At 56.2% G+C, this 17,186-nt stretch overlaps 1 protein-coding gene across 1 annotated transcript; it reads right to left on the reverse strand.

Annotated features, from left to right (window-relative positions):
* Window positions 1–987: 987 nt before the first annotated feature.
* EDN2 (endothelin 2) lies at window positions 988–6,003 on the reverse strand (the record flags this gene model as incomplete). The annotated part of the gene is made up of 4 exons (XM_081085789.1): window positions 988–1,666; window positions 3,123–3,221; window positions 4,173–4,295; window positions 5,753–6,003. 4 exons carry the CDS (start codon window positions 6,001–6,003, stop codon window positions 1,573–1,575), a joined length of 567 nt encoding a protein of 188 aa, XP_080941915.1. The 3' UTR covers window positions 988–1,572.
* Window positions 6,004–17,186: the final 11,183 nt, after the last annotated feature.

Consider the following 17,186-nt stretch of genomic DNA (forward strand, 5'->3'; position numbering starts at 1 on the left):
AGATAATTCTTTTTCAGTTGTTGGCCCAGGTCACCAGCTGCCACTTCTAGCACACGCCAGCCCGGAGGAAAGGGACAGCCTGCCCACAAGGGGATGTGGCAGAGATGGAGGCTGTGGGTCTAGGCAGCTGCGAGCAGGATGGCCCTCGTTGCTGGCTGTCCCTGGGACTCAGGTGAGCTGCTTCTCTGGCCTTGGTGGGATTGGCCAACCCCGTCCTAGAGCTCTGGGCTCCTTCAGTCAAAGTGGTGTTGAGCCATCTCTACTAGGACTCCATTCAAGGCCCAAGGCGAGAGGCGTGGCCAGGGCCAGGCGGCGGCTCTCCCACGGCACTGGTCACTGCCCACAAGGATGCACGCAGCCTTGGGACCCATCACGCAGCCCTCCCTGGAGAGAGGTGCCCTGGGCCTCCCCGCAGACCCTGGCGGCACAGGTGGCTGGGGCAGAAGTGAGCCTTGGCTCCTTCCAAGCATGCTCTTGGGAAAAGCTGGCTAGTGGTTACGGTCTGAGGGGAACGAAGGTCCTGGAATCCTGGATGTCAAAGCTACAAATGGCTCTCCAGGCACGTGATAGGCAAAAGCCCAGAGAGGGTGGGTTAGCAGCCAGAGATGCCCAGCAAGGGCATGAGGAGTGAAACCCAGGGCTCTGGTCACCTCCTCCCGCTTCCGGTGTCCCCCTAACTTCCAAGCAACCCCTTCCCAAGAGGGGCCTCCCACCCCTGCCTCAGCCAAGATGAAATGCCAGAGTACAGCCTCGCCCAGTGTCTCAGTGGCTGAGCATCGACCTATGAACCAGGAGGTCACCGTTCAATTCCTAGTCAAGGCACACGCCTGTGTTTTGGGCTCGATCCCCAGCAGGGGACGTGCAGGAAGCAGCCAATCATTGATTCTCTCTCATCATTGATGTTTCTATTTCTCTCTCCCTCTCCTTTTCTCTCTGAAATAAATAAAAAATGCTTTAAAAAAGAAATACCAGTACATTTCACTTTTTATCACAAACACAAGTTTATAGGCAAATAATTGAAAGTTTAAAAAAATACATTACAATAAATAATTGGAATTCTCCAAGTTCTTAGAGCAAATAAGTTATATACAGACAGGTGAAGCAGAACAGGCCCTTCTCACCAGGAGTGTCCCGAGGGTCTGAGGGTACAGGACCCCGGGAGGGAGAGCTGGAGGGGACAGATGAAGGCGGGGGTGGAGGGGAGGACACCAGCCATTGGGCTGGCTTAGGTGTGAGTGTCCATCACTGTGCGTCGCTTCTGGTGTGTAGCCAGCAGACAGGACACCTCTCAGGACACGGCCTCCAGGTCAGTTCTTTTCAGCAGGATGTGGGACCAGAGCCAGAGGGGTAGGCTGCGCTGCAGCCTGGGAGCTGAAGGCTTTGCTGGGCAGTGTGAGGGCTCGGAGCTGCCTTGAGGGGGCTCCCTCACTAGGGCGAGGAGGCCACAGCTTGTGCCAATCCAGCAGGTGGGCTTCCTGGTCCAGGAAGCAGGTGGAGTCTCCTGCCCTGGGCTGCCCTTCTCCTCCCTTCTCCACACAGGCTTCCTTCCCAGAGTCTCTCCAGCTCCCAGCACTATCTCTTCTGCCGCCTGGAGTGTGTAGGCCTGGTCTCCCTCCTTGCCTCCTGCTGTCTCTGAGCAAAGCGGATCTTGTCAGAAGAAATGTCCCTGGAATGAGAAGGGTCAATTTAACATTGCAGGAGATATGGACCACCCAAGAGTTCCCTGTGAGAGGCAGCAGCAGGAGGGACTGCACCCCTTCATCGTGGCTGCCCTGGGTCAGAAGGTGGCCACTGACCCTGAACTCAAGGCCTACAAGCTTCTTTGCCCTCAGGGGCTGGGACAAAGCTGATGTTCAATATCAAACGCTGCTGGAATGACCAGACAGCCAAAAAGAGCCCAGCGTTTCTTTCCCAAGACCTGCCTTCCTACTTCCACACCTTCCCTCCCAGCTGCTCACCCAAATTCCATCCACTACAGTTCCCATTTCCAAGTTCCAGACAAAGATGGGTCCTAGCCGCCCCTTGAACCTGACTGAGACCCTTGCATGGACTTGTGTCATTCAGGTGGCCTCGTCCTGGCTCAAAGCATTCGAGCCTAGAAGCTAGGAGGCTGGCTTCTGTTCCAGCTGTGGGAATGTGGGCAAGTGTCTCAGCCTCTCTGAGCCCCTTTCTGGGTCTATAAGATAGAAATAGCCCCGAACGGTTGTAAGGAGGATACTGGTTGGCTAAGCAAGCTCTCTGCCCACTTTGAAGGGCCATGCCCTTGCCAAGTCTTATCTTGGTTTTCTCCTCCTACGACAGTTCCTAAGTATATGCTGGGTCTTGTCCATCTCACCACCTGGCCTTTTCTCCTATGCTTCTGCCTCCCCACAAAGACCAGAACCCGGAGCCATGCTGGGCCCAGCACTGGCTAGCCCCGAGGAGCCACCTTTACAGGTAGAATGGCTAACACCCCCAGGGCTCCCACTGGGGGCAGATGCTTCCTTATGTCAAATCATCTGACCTCAACCCCATGAGATGGGTAGCATTGTTGTCTCTGTTTCAAAATAGGAACTTATAGCACAGAGAAGTGACAAACCCAAGGTCACAAAGCTTGTTTGTGGCAGGGCTTGGGTTCAAATCCAGCAGTCCTGGCTCAGAAGCTGCCCCGTAGCCACTCTGGCTGCATGGCCGATAGGGGGCTTTGTTCTCAAGTCAGTTTGGTTGGACACACATTCATGGGCACCTCCTGTGAGCAAACTCTGGAGCTGAGCCAGGCTGAGGCCACCACAGATGGGATCCAGTCTGGGATTGGGGGAAGGAGCAGGCTGGGTAGTTGGCCCCTCTGGACCCCAGGATATGGAGATGCTCAATTAAGACACAGCCTGAATGAACACCTGTGGTCCTTCCAGAGTCAAGAACCTTCAGGCTCTAAAAAGTCAACTTCCAGGCCTAGCAGTGAAAAGCACGGGCTCTGGAGTCAGACTGCTGTGTGACCTTAGGAAAGTACCTTCACCTCTCTGAGCCCTAGATCGCTTAACTGTCCAATGAGGACGCAGTTCTGCCTTTTATAGAGAATAAGAGAAATGCGAGGACATGTGCCAGGCATACAGGAGGCACTGGATCAGCGCAGTGGCCCTTACCTCAGCCGCTGGAGGAGCTCTCCTGCCGTGGTCCATGTCTTGCCAGCCTGGGACACGTCTGCAGGGGACCCGACGCCTGGGCTTGCCACGGTTTCAGGCCTGAATGAACAGCATTAGAACCCAAGTGAGGGGCTGTCCAGGGCCCCAAGGCCACCTGGCCGCAGGCCCAGCCTAGCCCAGCTCCACCCACCTGCCCTCAGGAACAGATCCATGTCCACCCTGTGCACCTGGCACCCTCCCTTTCCAGGCAGGGTGGGGAAAGCTGAGCTGCGGGGACTGTGTTCCTAGCTTCAGAAAGCGGCCGCTGGGTGGCTGGCCTTCTCCGAAGCTGGCCACCTGCAGCTGAGTGTGGCCCTTTTCAGGAGAAACGAAGGCAGGGCCAGAGTGACAGCTTGCGTCTCAGAGGAGGGGCTTTCTCATAAACCATCATGGGCATGGAGGCTGGGATTGCCAGGCCAATTTCTGCTTTCCCCAAATGCTCTACGTGGAGGAGGGAAAGAACGAAGTTTCCCACCCTTTTACAGATGGGAAACTGAGGCCCAAAGACTTAAGGGATTTGCAAAGCCCCCCAGCAACTCTGTGATGGCCCTGCAGTGGTGCCATGGCCTCCCAATTCCAGATGTTACTCCTCCACTGAGAAAGCTCCTAAGTCCCCTGAGCCTCAGGCCTGACCCCAGAGCCCCGTGGGCTCGTCACATAGACCGAGGCCGAAGCCCAGCGCTCCCTCTGACCCGCTGTGTGGACTGACAGCACAGGCCTTTGAGGCCTGGGGTGCCTCAGCTGTCACCTGGGAGAATCCCCCTGCCCAGGAGTGAACATGGCGCTCTCGAAGCCCCCAGAGATGGGCAGTGGGAGGGACTCAGGGGTGACTGGTTCCCTGTGGGAAGGGACACTGCCATGGGCCCAGGGCAGCCTATGGGTCCCTAGGACCCTGCTCCCCCTCCCCCATTTGCTCCTCTGCTCTTTGGCTGGTCTCCCAGACACCTTGCTGTCCAGGGCAGGTCTGGGCTGGCAGTTGCCCCTGACCCCTGCAGCTGGGTGCCCACTTACCAGGGCCTCCGATGGCAGAAGGTGGCACAGGCAGGGTCCCTGGCGCTGGAGCATTCACAGCGCCCTGGCAGAGAGCGGCGCCGGCGTTTTGGCGGGTTTCCCAGGCCATAAGGAACTGTCTGTCTGTGGGCAGGCAGCCAGTAAGGTAGTGATGTAGAGGGGAAAAGGGAGAGAGGGAGGGAAAGGAAGAGAGGGAGGATTAGATAAATCACTACCATTGACAAGCAGGGACCGTCTTTTCCCTGTACTCTGGGATGGCCAGTGTGGCAGCAAAAGGTGCCCAGCCCCTGACCTCAAGAAGCCCCACCACAGGCTCCTACCCAGGTGCCAGGCAGCCCTGACAAGACCCAAGACCCAACACCCTTCCCTTCTCCGGGACTCTGCCTCCCCCCCAGGTGTCCTCCCAGGCCCCCCACCCAGACAGGAACATGAGCTGCTGGAACCAGCCTGTCCCTTATTCTCAAAGAGGCCCACAGCTTGCCCCCAGAGGAGGGGAGGAAATACCATCTCATAAGTAAACATGCAGGCTCATAGCTAAGCTGCCCCCAGCTGGTCCCCACTTGCCTAGAGAAGTGACGCGCATGTCTTAGAGTTTTGACTTAAAAATGGTGAAAGGGTGTGTGCATGTGTGTATATGTGCGTGCACATGTGTGTGCGATCAGATGGGGTTGATTTCAGATCAGAGTCTAGCCAAGGCGGGTGGAGGGCAGGGCAGGGGCCTGTGGCCGGTTGGACCAGCACCTTTGGGTGCCAGAGCTAATTTTAGCTGGTGTCTGAAGTTGTAATGACTCCAGGTAGACCCGGCAGGCAGGGACTGGCAGGGTTCCCACCCCGAGCGCGTGTTTGGATGTGGATTAGCTCCACACGCTTACGTGCCGGGCTGCTCTTGTCTTTTGCAATTTGGGGAAGGGAAAAAACACAAATGCACACAGAAACTTCAACTTGAAGTATGCAGTGGCCTGGAGGCAGTGCGGGTGCAGACAGAGCAGACAGCACGGCCCCCCACCCTGGCTCCACCGGGTGACAAAGGGCAGGTTTTTCATCTGTCATTTGGGGACAACAGCAGTACCTGCCGCAGGGAAGGACTGCGGGGTGGGGGTGGGGGGTTCATGAGATGATCATGCGCGAGCCCTGCTTGGCATAGGGCCCGGCACAGTCCAGACATGGGTGCTGGCATTAATTGTATTATTCTTGGAGGATTATGCTGAGGCAGCATGGCCGAGTGGGTGTGAGCTCTGGCATCCACCGGACCGAGGATGGAGCTGCCACCTACCACTGTCTCCTTCTTGTGTGATCGTGCAGAAGGCACCTCACCTCTCTGAGCCTCAGTACCCTGATCTGGAAAATGAAGCCAACACTTTCTTGTTGGATGTCATGAGAATTCTCCTGAGACATCCCCTCTGTATTGCTCAGGCAGCCTCCCCGTGGGAGTGAAACAGTAACTGCTAGTGATCGATATGGGCCCAGTGCTCCCATCTGGAGGCCCAGGGAGAGCCGTATTGTGCCCAAGGTTTCCCAGTGTGCCCGTAGTCCCCTCCCCCCACGCCTAGCAGCCCGCCTGGATCCCCATGGTAGCTCACCCGGGAGTGTTCACCCAGATGATGTCCAGGTGGCAGAAGTAGACGCACTCCTTGTCGAGCCAGGAGCTGCAGGAGCAACGCCGAGGCCGCAGGTGGGAGCCTCGGGCATGGCGCGGAGGCACTGGCTGCTCTTGGGTGGCAGCGGCCTGGCCCTTGCCTGCACGCACAGGAGGGAGAGAGAGGTGGAGAGGTGGGTCAGGACGCCTGGCACAGCTGGAATAGGGGGACCTGCCAGGCTCCTCCTCTTGCATAACCGAGGAAGTTGGCACTCTCACTGCTCAAGATCTCCGGACGAGCCGGGGAAGCCTCAGCAGCCGGGTGGGAAGGGCCAGTGGCCGCCCTGTGCCCGCCCTGTGCTGCAGCACCTCTGTACTGGCAGAGCCCCGGCGTGCCACTGCGCTGGGCTCCCGCCCTGTGTGCCCCAGCTGGCTTGTGGGGCACCACAGTCCCCAGGGGAGACACTGCTGAACAGACCCGGGGCTGCTGCAGCAGGCGAGGCCGGATGGCTCACCTTCATGCAGGGCCACGAGCAGGGCCAGAGCGACCGAGCACCAGGCAGTGGGCATGGCAACCATCGCGGCGGAGTGCAGGGCTGGACTGGAGCAGGGAGCAGGGAGCAGGGAGCGCGCCTGTTGCCTGCGTCCTGCTGCCAAGCTGAGCCAAGCGATAGCTCATTGCCTCCGTGCCCTGGCTGCTTATAACCACCAGCACCAGGCACTTCCCCGCCCCTGCCGTCCAGCCCTGCCACTGCACCAGCGGGTGGAGGGCCCAGAGCCAGGGACAACGCCTCCTCCTGGGGCGTCAGGCCCTGCCCAACCTTCACGGTGGGGGGAACAGGGGAGGGCGGAGGCGGGAGGGAAGGCCCAGCTCCTCCCTCTGAGCTCAGAGCAACTCCGGGAGTATGAGGCTCCCCTGCAACCCCCAGGGACTCCTCCCAGTCCCTAGGACTTCCTCAAATCAACCCCCAAAGTGCCCCAGAGCCCCTCCCCCACTCTCCCGAGGCTGCTCCCCAGGTCTTGCCCAGAGCTAAGAGTTTGAAAGGGGAGCATGAAGAAAACCTGCCCTCTCCTCGGAGAGACCCTGCTGTCCTGCCTGCCTGCTGCCAGCCAAGCTGGGGGTGCCGCTTCTGTGGTGCAGGAGGTGAGAGGCCTGCTTATGGCTGTGTGGCCTTGGGCAAGTCAGAGCCCTCTCTGGGCCTGCTTCCCTCAGTAAAGGACACAGCCTACCCCTGACCTCTGACCTCTGACCAGCCTAGAGCTGCCTCATCGCTCCCTCACCCAGGAAGTGCCCCTCTCCCCTCCTTCCACCCCAGGGCCCGGGACAGGAATCTTGGTCCCTCTCAGAACCTTGTCAGCGGTGCAGCCTTGGCTAAGGATACCCATCCTGCACCTCAGTTTCCGTGTTTGCAAAACAAAGCTAAAATGGGGGATCTCAATGTGCTGGCTCACGGGCTCCATGGAGACTAACAGGGGGCTTCAGAGTCCTTTCCAGAAGGATGCCCTGGGGGCCCACACAAAGTGCCCCTCAAAAGGTCTCCTCTCTCAGTGGCTACTTTCTGCAAAAAAGGCCAGGTGGTGGGGGTGCTCCCTGCGGGCTAGCATTCTGCTGCTGCCCCTCTGATGGCTCCCAAGCTGGGCGGTGCTGGAGGCCAGAGCGGGCGCGCTCCTGTTGAGCCACACAGTTTGTGGACCTGGCAGTTGCCCTCTATTCCTGCCCAGTCCACCTCTTCCAGCATCTTCCCAGGGACCCAGTCTCCAGGCACAGCAGGAAAGGCTCTCCATTTCTGGGAAATCCCGGAGCCCAGGCTCTGGAGCCTGACTCATGAGATCGTGCTTATCTCCCCAGCAATCTTTAGGTCCAAAACTCCAGAGAAGGCAGGGCCTGGAGCCTGCCTGGCACACAGTAGGAGCCCTCCGAGTGAGTGCACTCTGAAGGAGGGGGGAATGAGTGAGTAAATGCCTGGCTTTGAGCTGGGGAAATTGGGTCTGTAGGGACCCAGGCTGCCCAATGTTCAGTTCCTGTGTTCAGCAGCAATTTTGTCATTAGACATTTATGAAGGGGGACATAGATGACCACAAAGAAACTGGCAATCTTGCTTTTTCATGGAGTGTGTTCAGAGCATGCATGTGTGTGCGCGCGTGAGCGATCCTAGTAGAGCAGAGGGAGATTCTGGTAAGAAGTAGGGAGAGACCTTTCATCCTTATCTTTATTGCCCTGGCTGGGCCAGGCTTTCCCCAGACTGGGCCAGGCTGCAGAGAAAGCAGGAACAAATATTCCTGGGCACCTACTGTGTGCTCAGAACACTCTCATTTCCTCTCATCACAACCCAGGAGGCAGCTGCTCTCATCTGGCTACCAGCTCCACTACTGCCCAGGAGGCAGCGGAGCCTGGTGGAGACACACAGCGGGTAGGTGCAGAGCTGGCTTTGGGACTCAGATCTCTGTCTCTCGGGCAAACCAGTGATTCCCCAGGTGGTGCTCACTGCCTTCCCCCCGCGAGGTGCCTCTCGAAGAATTCAGAAGAGTATTTCTGGAATGAGGTGAGCAATACTCGCAGTCATTTCTATTAGCCTCCGAGAGAATATAAATAGAGAATCAAGCAGGATTGGGGTGGGGGTAGGAGGTGGATAGAGATTTTAAACCACTGAACCGTGAAGAGAAGAAAGAAGCAAATGCAGATCATGGGGAGGAGGAGGAGTCAGGGTGGGAAGAAAACAGGCAGGAGGCAGATAAAAAGACAGGTAGGGAGAGAGGGAGGACAAGGAAGCAGAGCGTAGCCAGAAAGAAAGAACTCGGATTTGAGAAAGGAAAAGAGAAAGAGCATTGGGAGTGAGAGCGAAGGTTCTAACGTGTCTAATCTTTACACAAATGCAAAGTGCCTGCTGGGGACAATAGGGAACCAGAGGCTCCGAGTCTGGGAAACATAATAGAAGAATTAAACAGAGCAGGAGACAGGATCCCTCTCTGGTGTGAAAGGAGGATGACGACAGGGCAGGGGCGGCTGCCCAGCCTGGCAGGGTCAGCACAGGGAGCTGTGCCAGACTTGTTTCCCTTGTTCCCTGCCCTCAGCTCCAGCAAGAGAAATTAAGCCGAGTTAAAAAATACCCCCCTAGGCTTAGTCTGGGCCCTGAACCTTCACCTCTACGCCTCATGGCTGGCCTGGCTGCATGGCCTTCCCACTCCATTGCACCGCCCCCCACCAACTGCCCCAGCCCGCTGCCCTGCTGCACTCCCCAACCCGACCTGGCCCTGTTACCTGCCTGGGCTAGTAAAGGCAGCAGGTCAAGGGGTAGTGATTCCCTGAAGGTCACCATCAGGATTTGGAGGGAATAGTTTTGCACACAAAATAATTTGTTCTACTTCTGCTTGGTGCCGGCTTAATCCAAGAGGGAGAGATTCTCCCTGGCCAGGTGGATCAGTTGGTTAGAATGCCACCCAATACACCAAAAGGTTGTAGGTTCAATCCCCCATCGGGGCAAGGAGAGGCAACCAATCGACGTTTCTCTCTCACATTGATGTTTCTCTCTTCCTTCCTCTCTTTCTAAAATCAGTAAACACATCCTCAGGTGAGGATAAAACAAAGGGAGAGCTTTGTGGGGAGGGCCGGCTGCATATTTCTGGGTGAGACGCTGTCCTAGACGCTGCCCGATGGAAATCCTCTGTGTCCTCACGCCCATTTTCTGGATGAGATAACTGTGGTCTAAGAGAAGGGGCAACGTTGTCATGGCAGTGATGGGGCCACACTGGTTCTCCTGCTACTAACCCAGCCCCACCCTTTCCTGCACAGCAGTGAGGCTCCTCCAGGGTCCAAGTGGAGTGGGGACTTTGGGAAGGGCTGCCAAAAAGGACCAGGGACCGGGGACAGGATGGGCGGTGGGCCTGTGCACCCCAAAGCTCTCTCCACCACACATGCCCTGAGAGTAAGTGTGGGTCCATCAGCAGCTGTCCAGCTGCCATGGACACCATGTGGGATGGGGGATGCACAGGAGTAAGGATTACAGGTCCTGGTGATGGTGCCCCACGGGGCAGGCACGGGCTGGAGCAGGAGGCTGGCCCAGCAGGAGCAACACGCTTTTGCCCCAGCTGTGCTGTTATGCTATGTGGCCTTGGGCAAGTCCAGGTGTTTCCCCAGAAACCTTTCCTGTCTTCCCATTGACTGTGAGGGGCACTCCCAGCATGGACTGCCTATGACTTTCCCAGCCAACCTGACCCAAGTTTAGAAGGCCCCAAATCTGAGCCCTGCCGACTGTGCTGTGACTGTGACTCCCAGCTTGGGACCCTCCGCTCTCTCCCCTCTGGAAATTTCCCCTGGCCACCTGGCCCCTCCAGGTTGCAGAAAGTTCTGTTTGCAGCCCCGATGGAAGGGACACAGTGTCTTGGTCACAGGCACATTCCGTGCAGGCGGCTTAGCAGAACGAGCAGCTGGGAAGATGTCTGGAGCCCCGGGGAACGGGGGCCTGAGGAGGGTATGTCCTTGAAGCCCGCCTGGGTTGGGGACTTAAGGAATGAGGGAGTTCAGACATTCCCATCAACACTTGTCCCCAAATTATGTCCCCAAGGCTGTGGGTCAAGGCTGCCCCCACTAGGGCCTGAGGACACTCAGCCCCGGGGCCTCTTTCTGGTGGGTGGTCTGGGCCTCCTGCCAACAGCCACAGCTCACCCTGAGCCTGCGGGGCTTGGCACCACCCACACCATTGTCCCACACTGGGTCTCCGCAAGGGCAGCCTCAGCCCTGAGGGACCAGCTCCCCTGGTCTCTACTTCCCTCAGAGGATAGCCCCTTATTAGTTGTCTTCCTCCCTCTGCCTCAGCCCATTTTGAAAGATTTCTATCTCCCTCCTGGACTGTACTTGTAAAGGAATAATCCATGTGCCCTGTTTGTTATGAATCTAAGGGTGGTCAGAACAGGGTCAGCGAGGCCCAGGGAACTGCTGGAATTTCAGCCGAAAGCAGATATTGCTCATGAAGGCACCGTGGGAGTCAGGCTGGACTTTCTGAGATGAGAAAACCAACTCAGCAACTCAGCCTCCAGGATGGAAGTCTCTGAACTCAGAATTTTTGAGTTACCTCCAAAGAGTAAAGGGCCCATTGCCCACTTAGCCTTTTAGGGGTGTGGGGCAAACATGCATTTCTTGAGGAGTTAATATATTCCAAGCACTGTGCTTAGCGATTGACATATATGGCCTTTATTAACTGTCACAACATACCTGGTACCGTAATTAGTTCCTATTTCACAAATGAGGAAACAGGCTCAGGACTTGCCCAATGTCTAAGCCAAGGTTAGAAAGCAGACCTGTGTAACTCCAAAGCCCTAGCCCGAGCCCTGTGCTGTCTTGACTCTCCAGCCATGGGGAGCCCTCCTGCAGCAACTATTCTCCAGGGGTCTCCTCCCTGCTCTTAGGAGGCAGAGAGCGCTACACAGGCTGGGAGGTAGGAACCCAGGAACAGAGGTAGCTTCTCACCTGCATCTGTGGGAGCCCTCACTCCCAAGGCAAGAATGGCATGTCGCCATGCCTACCAGGCCGATGGCTGAGGCCTGGCTCCAGCCGTCAGGGAGGTATGGGCAGTCCATTCTTATTGCTGGATGTCCACACCAGACCTGGGAGGCACGCTGGGCTCATGAGTCTCACTTTCCAGATGAAGTCTTTCCAGATAAGATTCTCACTTTACAGAAATGGAAGTGACTTCCTCAGGGTCACACAATGAGCAAGAGGCAGGGCTGGAACTTTTCCCCTATATTTATCTGTGATGGGGCCAAGAGCCAAATCACAAATATCCAATGATCCACCCATCCATCATCCACCCATCCATCAGCCATCATCCATCCATCCATCATCCATCCATCCATCATCCATCATCCATCATCCATCATCCATCCATCCACCCATCCACCCATCCATCCATCCATCCATCCATCCATCCATCCATCCATCCACCAGTTCAACTACCCATGTCCACATCCATTCATCTATCCTTCCTTCCTGGCATCTACCTATTACCTCACTGCCATCTACCCTTCCACCCATTCATCTACACAGCAGCCTCCCTTGCATCATCTTCCTTCATGACAGACATGGTTGGAGAGATTAGAGGGTCAAAGCTTGAAGAATTTCGAATGGCATATTATAATTGTCCTGAGAACGTTTGGCTATTTCCTGGGGAGATCTCTGTCTCCCCACTGACGAGGAACTTACTGAGGCATGGTCTTCTCTGGAATCCTCATCACAGGGCCCAGCACAGGCCTGGGCACATAGTCCGTGTCCAGTGCTGGAGAGAAATGGAAAGTATGAGTGGCTTTATCTCACCAAAGCCTTCCTGTGCATAGACACCCTTTCTGAGGAGGGAGGTCTAAGCCCCTGTCTCTGACTGATGCCGTCTTCAAAATGCTCTAATGGGGAAGAGTTGAGATAATCTTTGAGAAAGAAACTGGACAGACAGCCAGAGAGAGAAGGACCCTTGGCCTATGCCTAGATGATGAACCCGAGGTCCAGGGGTGAGGAAGAGCCTTCCAGAGGCCGCCCTCCCAGAAACCCAGAATGCCTGTACTCTTTTCTCTCTGAGGACTAGGCCCCTGTACTTAGAGGGGCTGGAACCCCAACCTTCACCTCCATCCCACCGCCACCACCAGCCAAGACATGCAGCTGGTGATTTTTCAGTTACACCCACTCTGTTGCCTAGGACCCATGTTTTCCAAGGCACACCCAGTGCCCTACCAGGAGGCCGCCTTTCCCCTCTGGGAAGGGGTGAGCCACCAGGAGGCCGGGCCATGCAGGAGCACTGTATTTCTTTCTAGAACTAAGTGTCAGCTAAAAATCCGTGCCTGGTGCCTACATCATCAGGGTAACTTGGTGCCCAGCAGGCAGGCAAAGCCTGGGTTTCTGAGTAATTCAGGCTGACATCCGGAGCAGAGATGTGCCTGGGATACGTCTGGGCCTAAAGGCCTTGGCCTTCCCACCCAGCCCCAGGGAATCCTGAGCCATGAATGACCAAGGAGGGGCACAGCTGGGCTCTGGTAAGCAGCAGGGAGGTCAGGAGCTGAAGCTGATGCCTGGGGCTGGCTTGGGGTGTGGGGGTGAGTCAGGGGCCATCCCACCCTGGAACCTCTGAGGCTTGGTGGATCCAGCGGCCAGCTTCAAAGCCCTATGACTCAAGTTCCAACCCCATCCCCTCTCCTCGCCTCCTGTGGACAAGTGTTCAGCACTGTGCCAGGCCTGAAGTCGTGTAGGGCAGGGGTTGGCCAGTCTGGGTCTGATTCTGTTCCCCCTAGCCACATGACCAAGGGCACACCTTGGTTTAACCTTCCGGAATGCCAGAGGCCACGTCTGTCAAAGGCATCAAAGAACACCCCCACCTCCCAGCGCTGAGAAGCTTTGTGGCAAGGCCAACAGAGGTCTGACCTGTTGCTGGGCAGTCTCTGTCCTCCCTTCCTCATCCTGGGCTGTAAGTGGGGGCCTCTCAGTGGAGACACTTCTGGGAAGGAGTGGAATGTATGTGTGTGTGTGTGTGTGTGTGTGTGTGTGTGTGTGTGGTGGTGGGACAGGAGGAGGGTTTGCACACCAGTGGCCAGATCCCTTATGAATGGTCCCTCCACATAGTCCCTTCTTGGGCATGCGGCCACCCCGGCTTGCTTCACTCAACCACATTTGCTTTGGCACACCATACAATGCCACACCAGACAAGAAGTGTGTTGAGATTTGGGCCAAAACTGCTTTCCTATGAAAACCAGGCTTTAGCTGGAAATCTGCAGCCAGGTCCTAGCCCAGTGTCAGGGTAAAGTCTCACTAAGCCCTAGTGCCCAACCTGGCATCAGGGCTGCATGGGGTCTGACTTTGAACTATCGTTCTTTCCTCATCTCACCAACACTGATCTAGGTGCCCAAGGCTTTAGCCCACCAGGCCACAGGGCTCATCACTCCCTGGATACACTACAGACTTTCTTGCCGCCATGTCTCTGTGCAAGCTGGGGCCTCCCAGGCATCTTCCATTCTTATTTGGTTTATTTTTCCCATCCTTCAAGGGCTATCACAAGTGATACCTCCCCCCAGGAAGCCTTCCTAACTCTATCTAGACAAGAGATACAACCCTTCTCTGAACACTCACCTGGTTCTCATTTATAGCCACCTCTGTCTAGGCCTTACCATAAAGGGCTTTTATTCTGGTGTCAGACTGAGCTAGGTTCTCATTCATAGCCACCTCTCACTACATCTGCCCTTTCCTCCTTCTCCGAGCCTCAGTTTCCTGATCTATAAAATGGGTATAATCATGGTAACATGGCTTTGGTAAGGATTAAATGAGCCAGAGCTCCATCAGCGGTGGTTATTGTTATTGATTACACCTAATTACAGAGCAAATTCATGTTCTTGTTCTCACTTAATTCTTGCAGCATAATCTTCAAGGTATTTTAATGCATCCTTATTCAGACGAGACTTCAGACTCTGAGAGGCTGGCTAGCTTGACCTGTAATGGTCAGGATTCAAACCTAGGTCTGTCTGACCCCAGGGTCAGTGCCATTTCTATTCCACTGTCCTCCACTCATGTGACCTCCCCCAGCCTCTGTCCCTTCATCCCCATCACATGCTCAGTAAAAATACCTGCTGAGTTGGAAATGGGGAGAAATTTTTTTCCGGGGTTCACTCTTCCTCCACTGACCCCAGCCCAGGCTCACCGGATCCTGCCTTTTGAGCGCAGTGGGTTAAGATGAAGCCAAATGCTTCGTGAGCTGATGGCCGCACAGCTCAGTATTTGCCATCGTATGTTCCAAGAAAAACACTGGATGCTGTTGCATTTGGGAAACTGGATTTCCAGCTGGGTTTCAAAGAGCCTCCATGGCAGGTGAGCTCTGTGAGCCCCCCAGAGAGCTGTTTCTGAAACTGGGAGGTGAGGCTGTCCTGGGTCTGGGAGGCAGCTCCCAGGCTGGGAAGAGGGAGATGTGGGGTTGCAGGCTTGGGTTCTGCTTCCAGCTGGGAGGCTGAAGGCAAGCCTCTGCTCTTGCCTGAGCATCCGCGTTGTCCTCCATGAAATGAGGGGCTCTGTGGGTGCCCTAGAGACTGGAAAGTGGAAGGCCAGCTGTAGCCCAGGATGACCTCTTCAGAGAGCCTTCTGGACTCACCTGGGAAGTTCAGAGCTCAGCCTGTGGACAGCATCCTGGAGCTTCAGTGCCCAGCGAGCTCTCCCTTGATCTATTCCCTCATCCAAGGAAGAGCCAGAACATCTACTCCCATCTCCCCACTAGTCATTGAGACCATCCTGGGCTCCCTCGGTGTCTGGCACTTTAAGAATTAATCTCATATACGGGTTTACCCATGTCTGGTTCCAGGTGCCAGCCACTTGCACAAACCCTTCACATATATTATCACCTTTTCACCACAGCAAGTCACTTGTCTGATTATTCCCATTTTTCAGATGAGGAGCCCGAGGCCCTTGCTTGGGCAAGGACACAACCATTTGAATTTAGATCTGCTTGCCTCACCGGCTGCTATCCTGGCAAATGTGATCTCATGTAGAATCCTCATGGGATGTAGCTTACTATTATTACCCTCTTTTTTTGCAGATGGGGAAACTAAGGTAGCCTGTCTGAGATCACCCAGTTAGCAAGGAGGGAGCTGGGATTTGAACCCAGGTCAGTCTGAACCCTTAGCCTGAGCTTTCAACTTCAATTCTAGATTTTCCTGTCAGAGCCAGGGAGTCCCTAAAAGCAGGCCCTGGAGGTGGAGTCTGCGGGCAGCAGCAGAAGTTCCCAACTCCCCAGCCTGGCACCTGGGCCTTTGGCAGCAGGAACCCTGGGAGCTTGGGGAGAGGAGTAGGCTGCCTGTGCACTGAGCAGTGTGTGGCTGGTGAGGTGAGCTGTGACCCAGGGTGGGAGACGGTGGGGGCAGCCAGGCCAGGCCATGGCTGGGGTCCCCTGGAGGAGGCGGTTTGGGTAAGTCAGAGCTGAGTCACAGTAGCGAGATCGGACAGGAAGCTGGGATGGCCCAATGACCTCACGCTTTCATCTGAGCCTGGCAGGAGCCTCGGGCCCAGGCGGGCCTGGTGGGCCCACCCTGGCAGGATGGGCACACCCCCTCTTTGTCCACCCATTGCCATGGGGTATCTGTGAGACCAGAGTGTCTTCCTCAGGTTCCCTGAGGCCCGGTGTCACGGGAACCCTGAAACCCTGTCAGATTGGGAAGCAGCTGGCATTGCGCACAGACAGGGGTACAGGGAACGGAATCGTACTCTGCCTCTTAGCCTATGTGACCTGAGCCAAGCCATTCCAGCTCTGTGAACTTGGATGTCATGCTCTGTCTGTCCTGCGGGTTCACGTTAGGACCTCATAAGCTGATGATTCTTGTCTAATCCCCGGCACATAGCTGGTGTCCTGGGAGGATTAGAGAGGAAGAGGGCCAGGACCCCAGGTGAGAATGGAGGGCTATGGCAGATGGGCCCTGACCCCCTGGCTGCAGACCACACACCAGTGTCCTGGCTGTTGGCTGTGTGGCTTTGGATGAGGGCCTTCTGCACTCTGGGTCTCAGTTTCCCCATGTGCCAAAGAAAAATAATAACCCCAGGCTTTCCGGAGGAGGATGTCACAGGGCTGCTGAGAGCTCACACCACCAACATGGGCCAGAGCGGGGGAGGAAGAGAGCAGGATCCATTCCTCTGGGCCCAGAAACAGTGGTTAGCTCCCCCCTCCCCCCATGCCTGCCAGGAAGACATGCCTGGGAGCCTGGGAGCCACTGCCTGCCCTCTACCCAGCACTCCCCAAGGTTGGTCCAGAGAGGGTGAGGGTTACCAAGGTCATACAGCAGCCAGCTGAATGGACCCACCATCCAAGGGGAGGGGGCCTTTATCTCTCCAGATAAGAAGCCTGAATGGGCTTGGAAGGCCCATGGCCTCAGATCTGGGTGAATCCTGGGGGCGGGGAGAGGAGGGCCACAGCTGGGCCGGCTCAGGCTGACCATAAAGCAACCGCTTCTGCCGATGCCTCCTCAGCCTGAGTCAGCCAGGGCTGCGGCTGCTTCTGAGTTCACCGCCTGCCTGCCTGCCTGCCACCCAGCCTTGGAACCCAGGCCTCGGGCACAAGTAGGTTCGTAATAATGACAGCTGTGTGGGGAGCTGTGCCCACGTGCCAAGCATTCTCTCTGTCTTCATTCATTTGATTCTCCAAACAGGCCTGGGAAGCAGGCAGGGCAGGGTAGGACAGGGCCTGGGATAAGGTTCAGAGAGGCCGAATATGCTGCTCAAGGCCACACAGCCAGGAACAGAAGAGAAGGATCTTCGGGTGCGAGGCTGTGCCCTCTGCCACCATGCAGCAAACACTCTACACCTGCTCTGACAGACCTGGGCTGGGTCTGCAGGTCTTTGGGATTTGGGGAGAGGGGCCCCAAAGGCATCACTGTTTGCCTGGGTGAGGGACTTGGGGACATGGAGGGCCTGTAATGAAGGCTCTGGGCCAAGG

The sequence above is a fragment of the Myotis nattereri genome, assembly GCF_964212035.1.
Source record: "Myotis nattereri genome assembly, chromosome: 3".
NCBI lineage: Eukaryota > Metazoa > Chordata > Mammalia > Chiroptera > Vespertilionidae > Myotis > Myotis nattereri.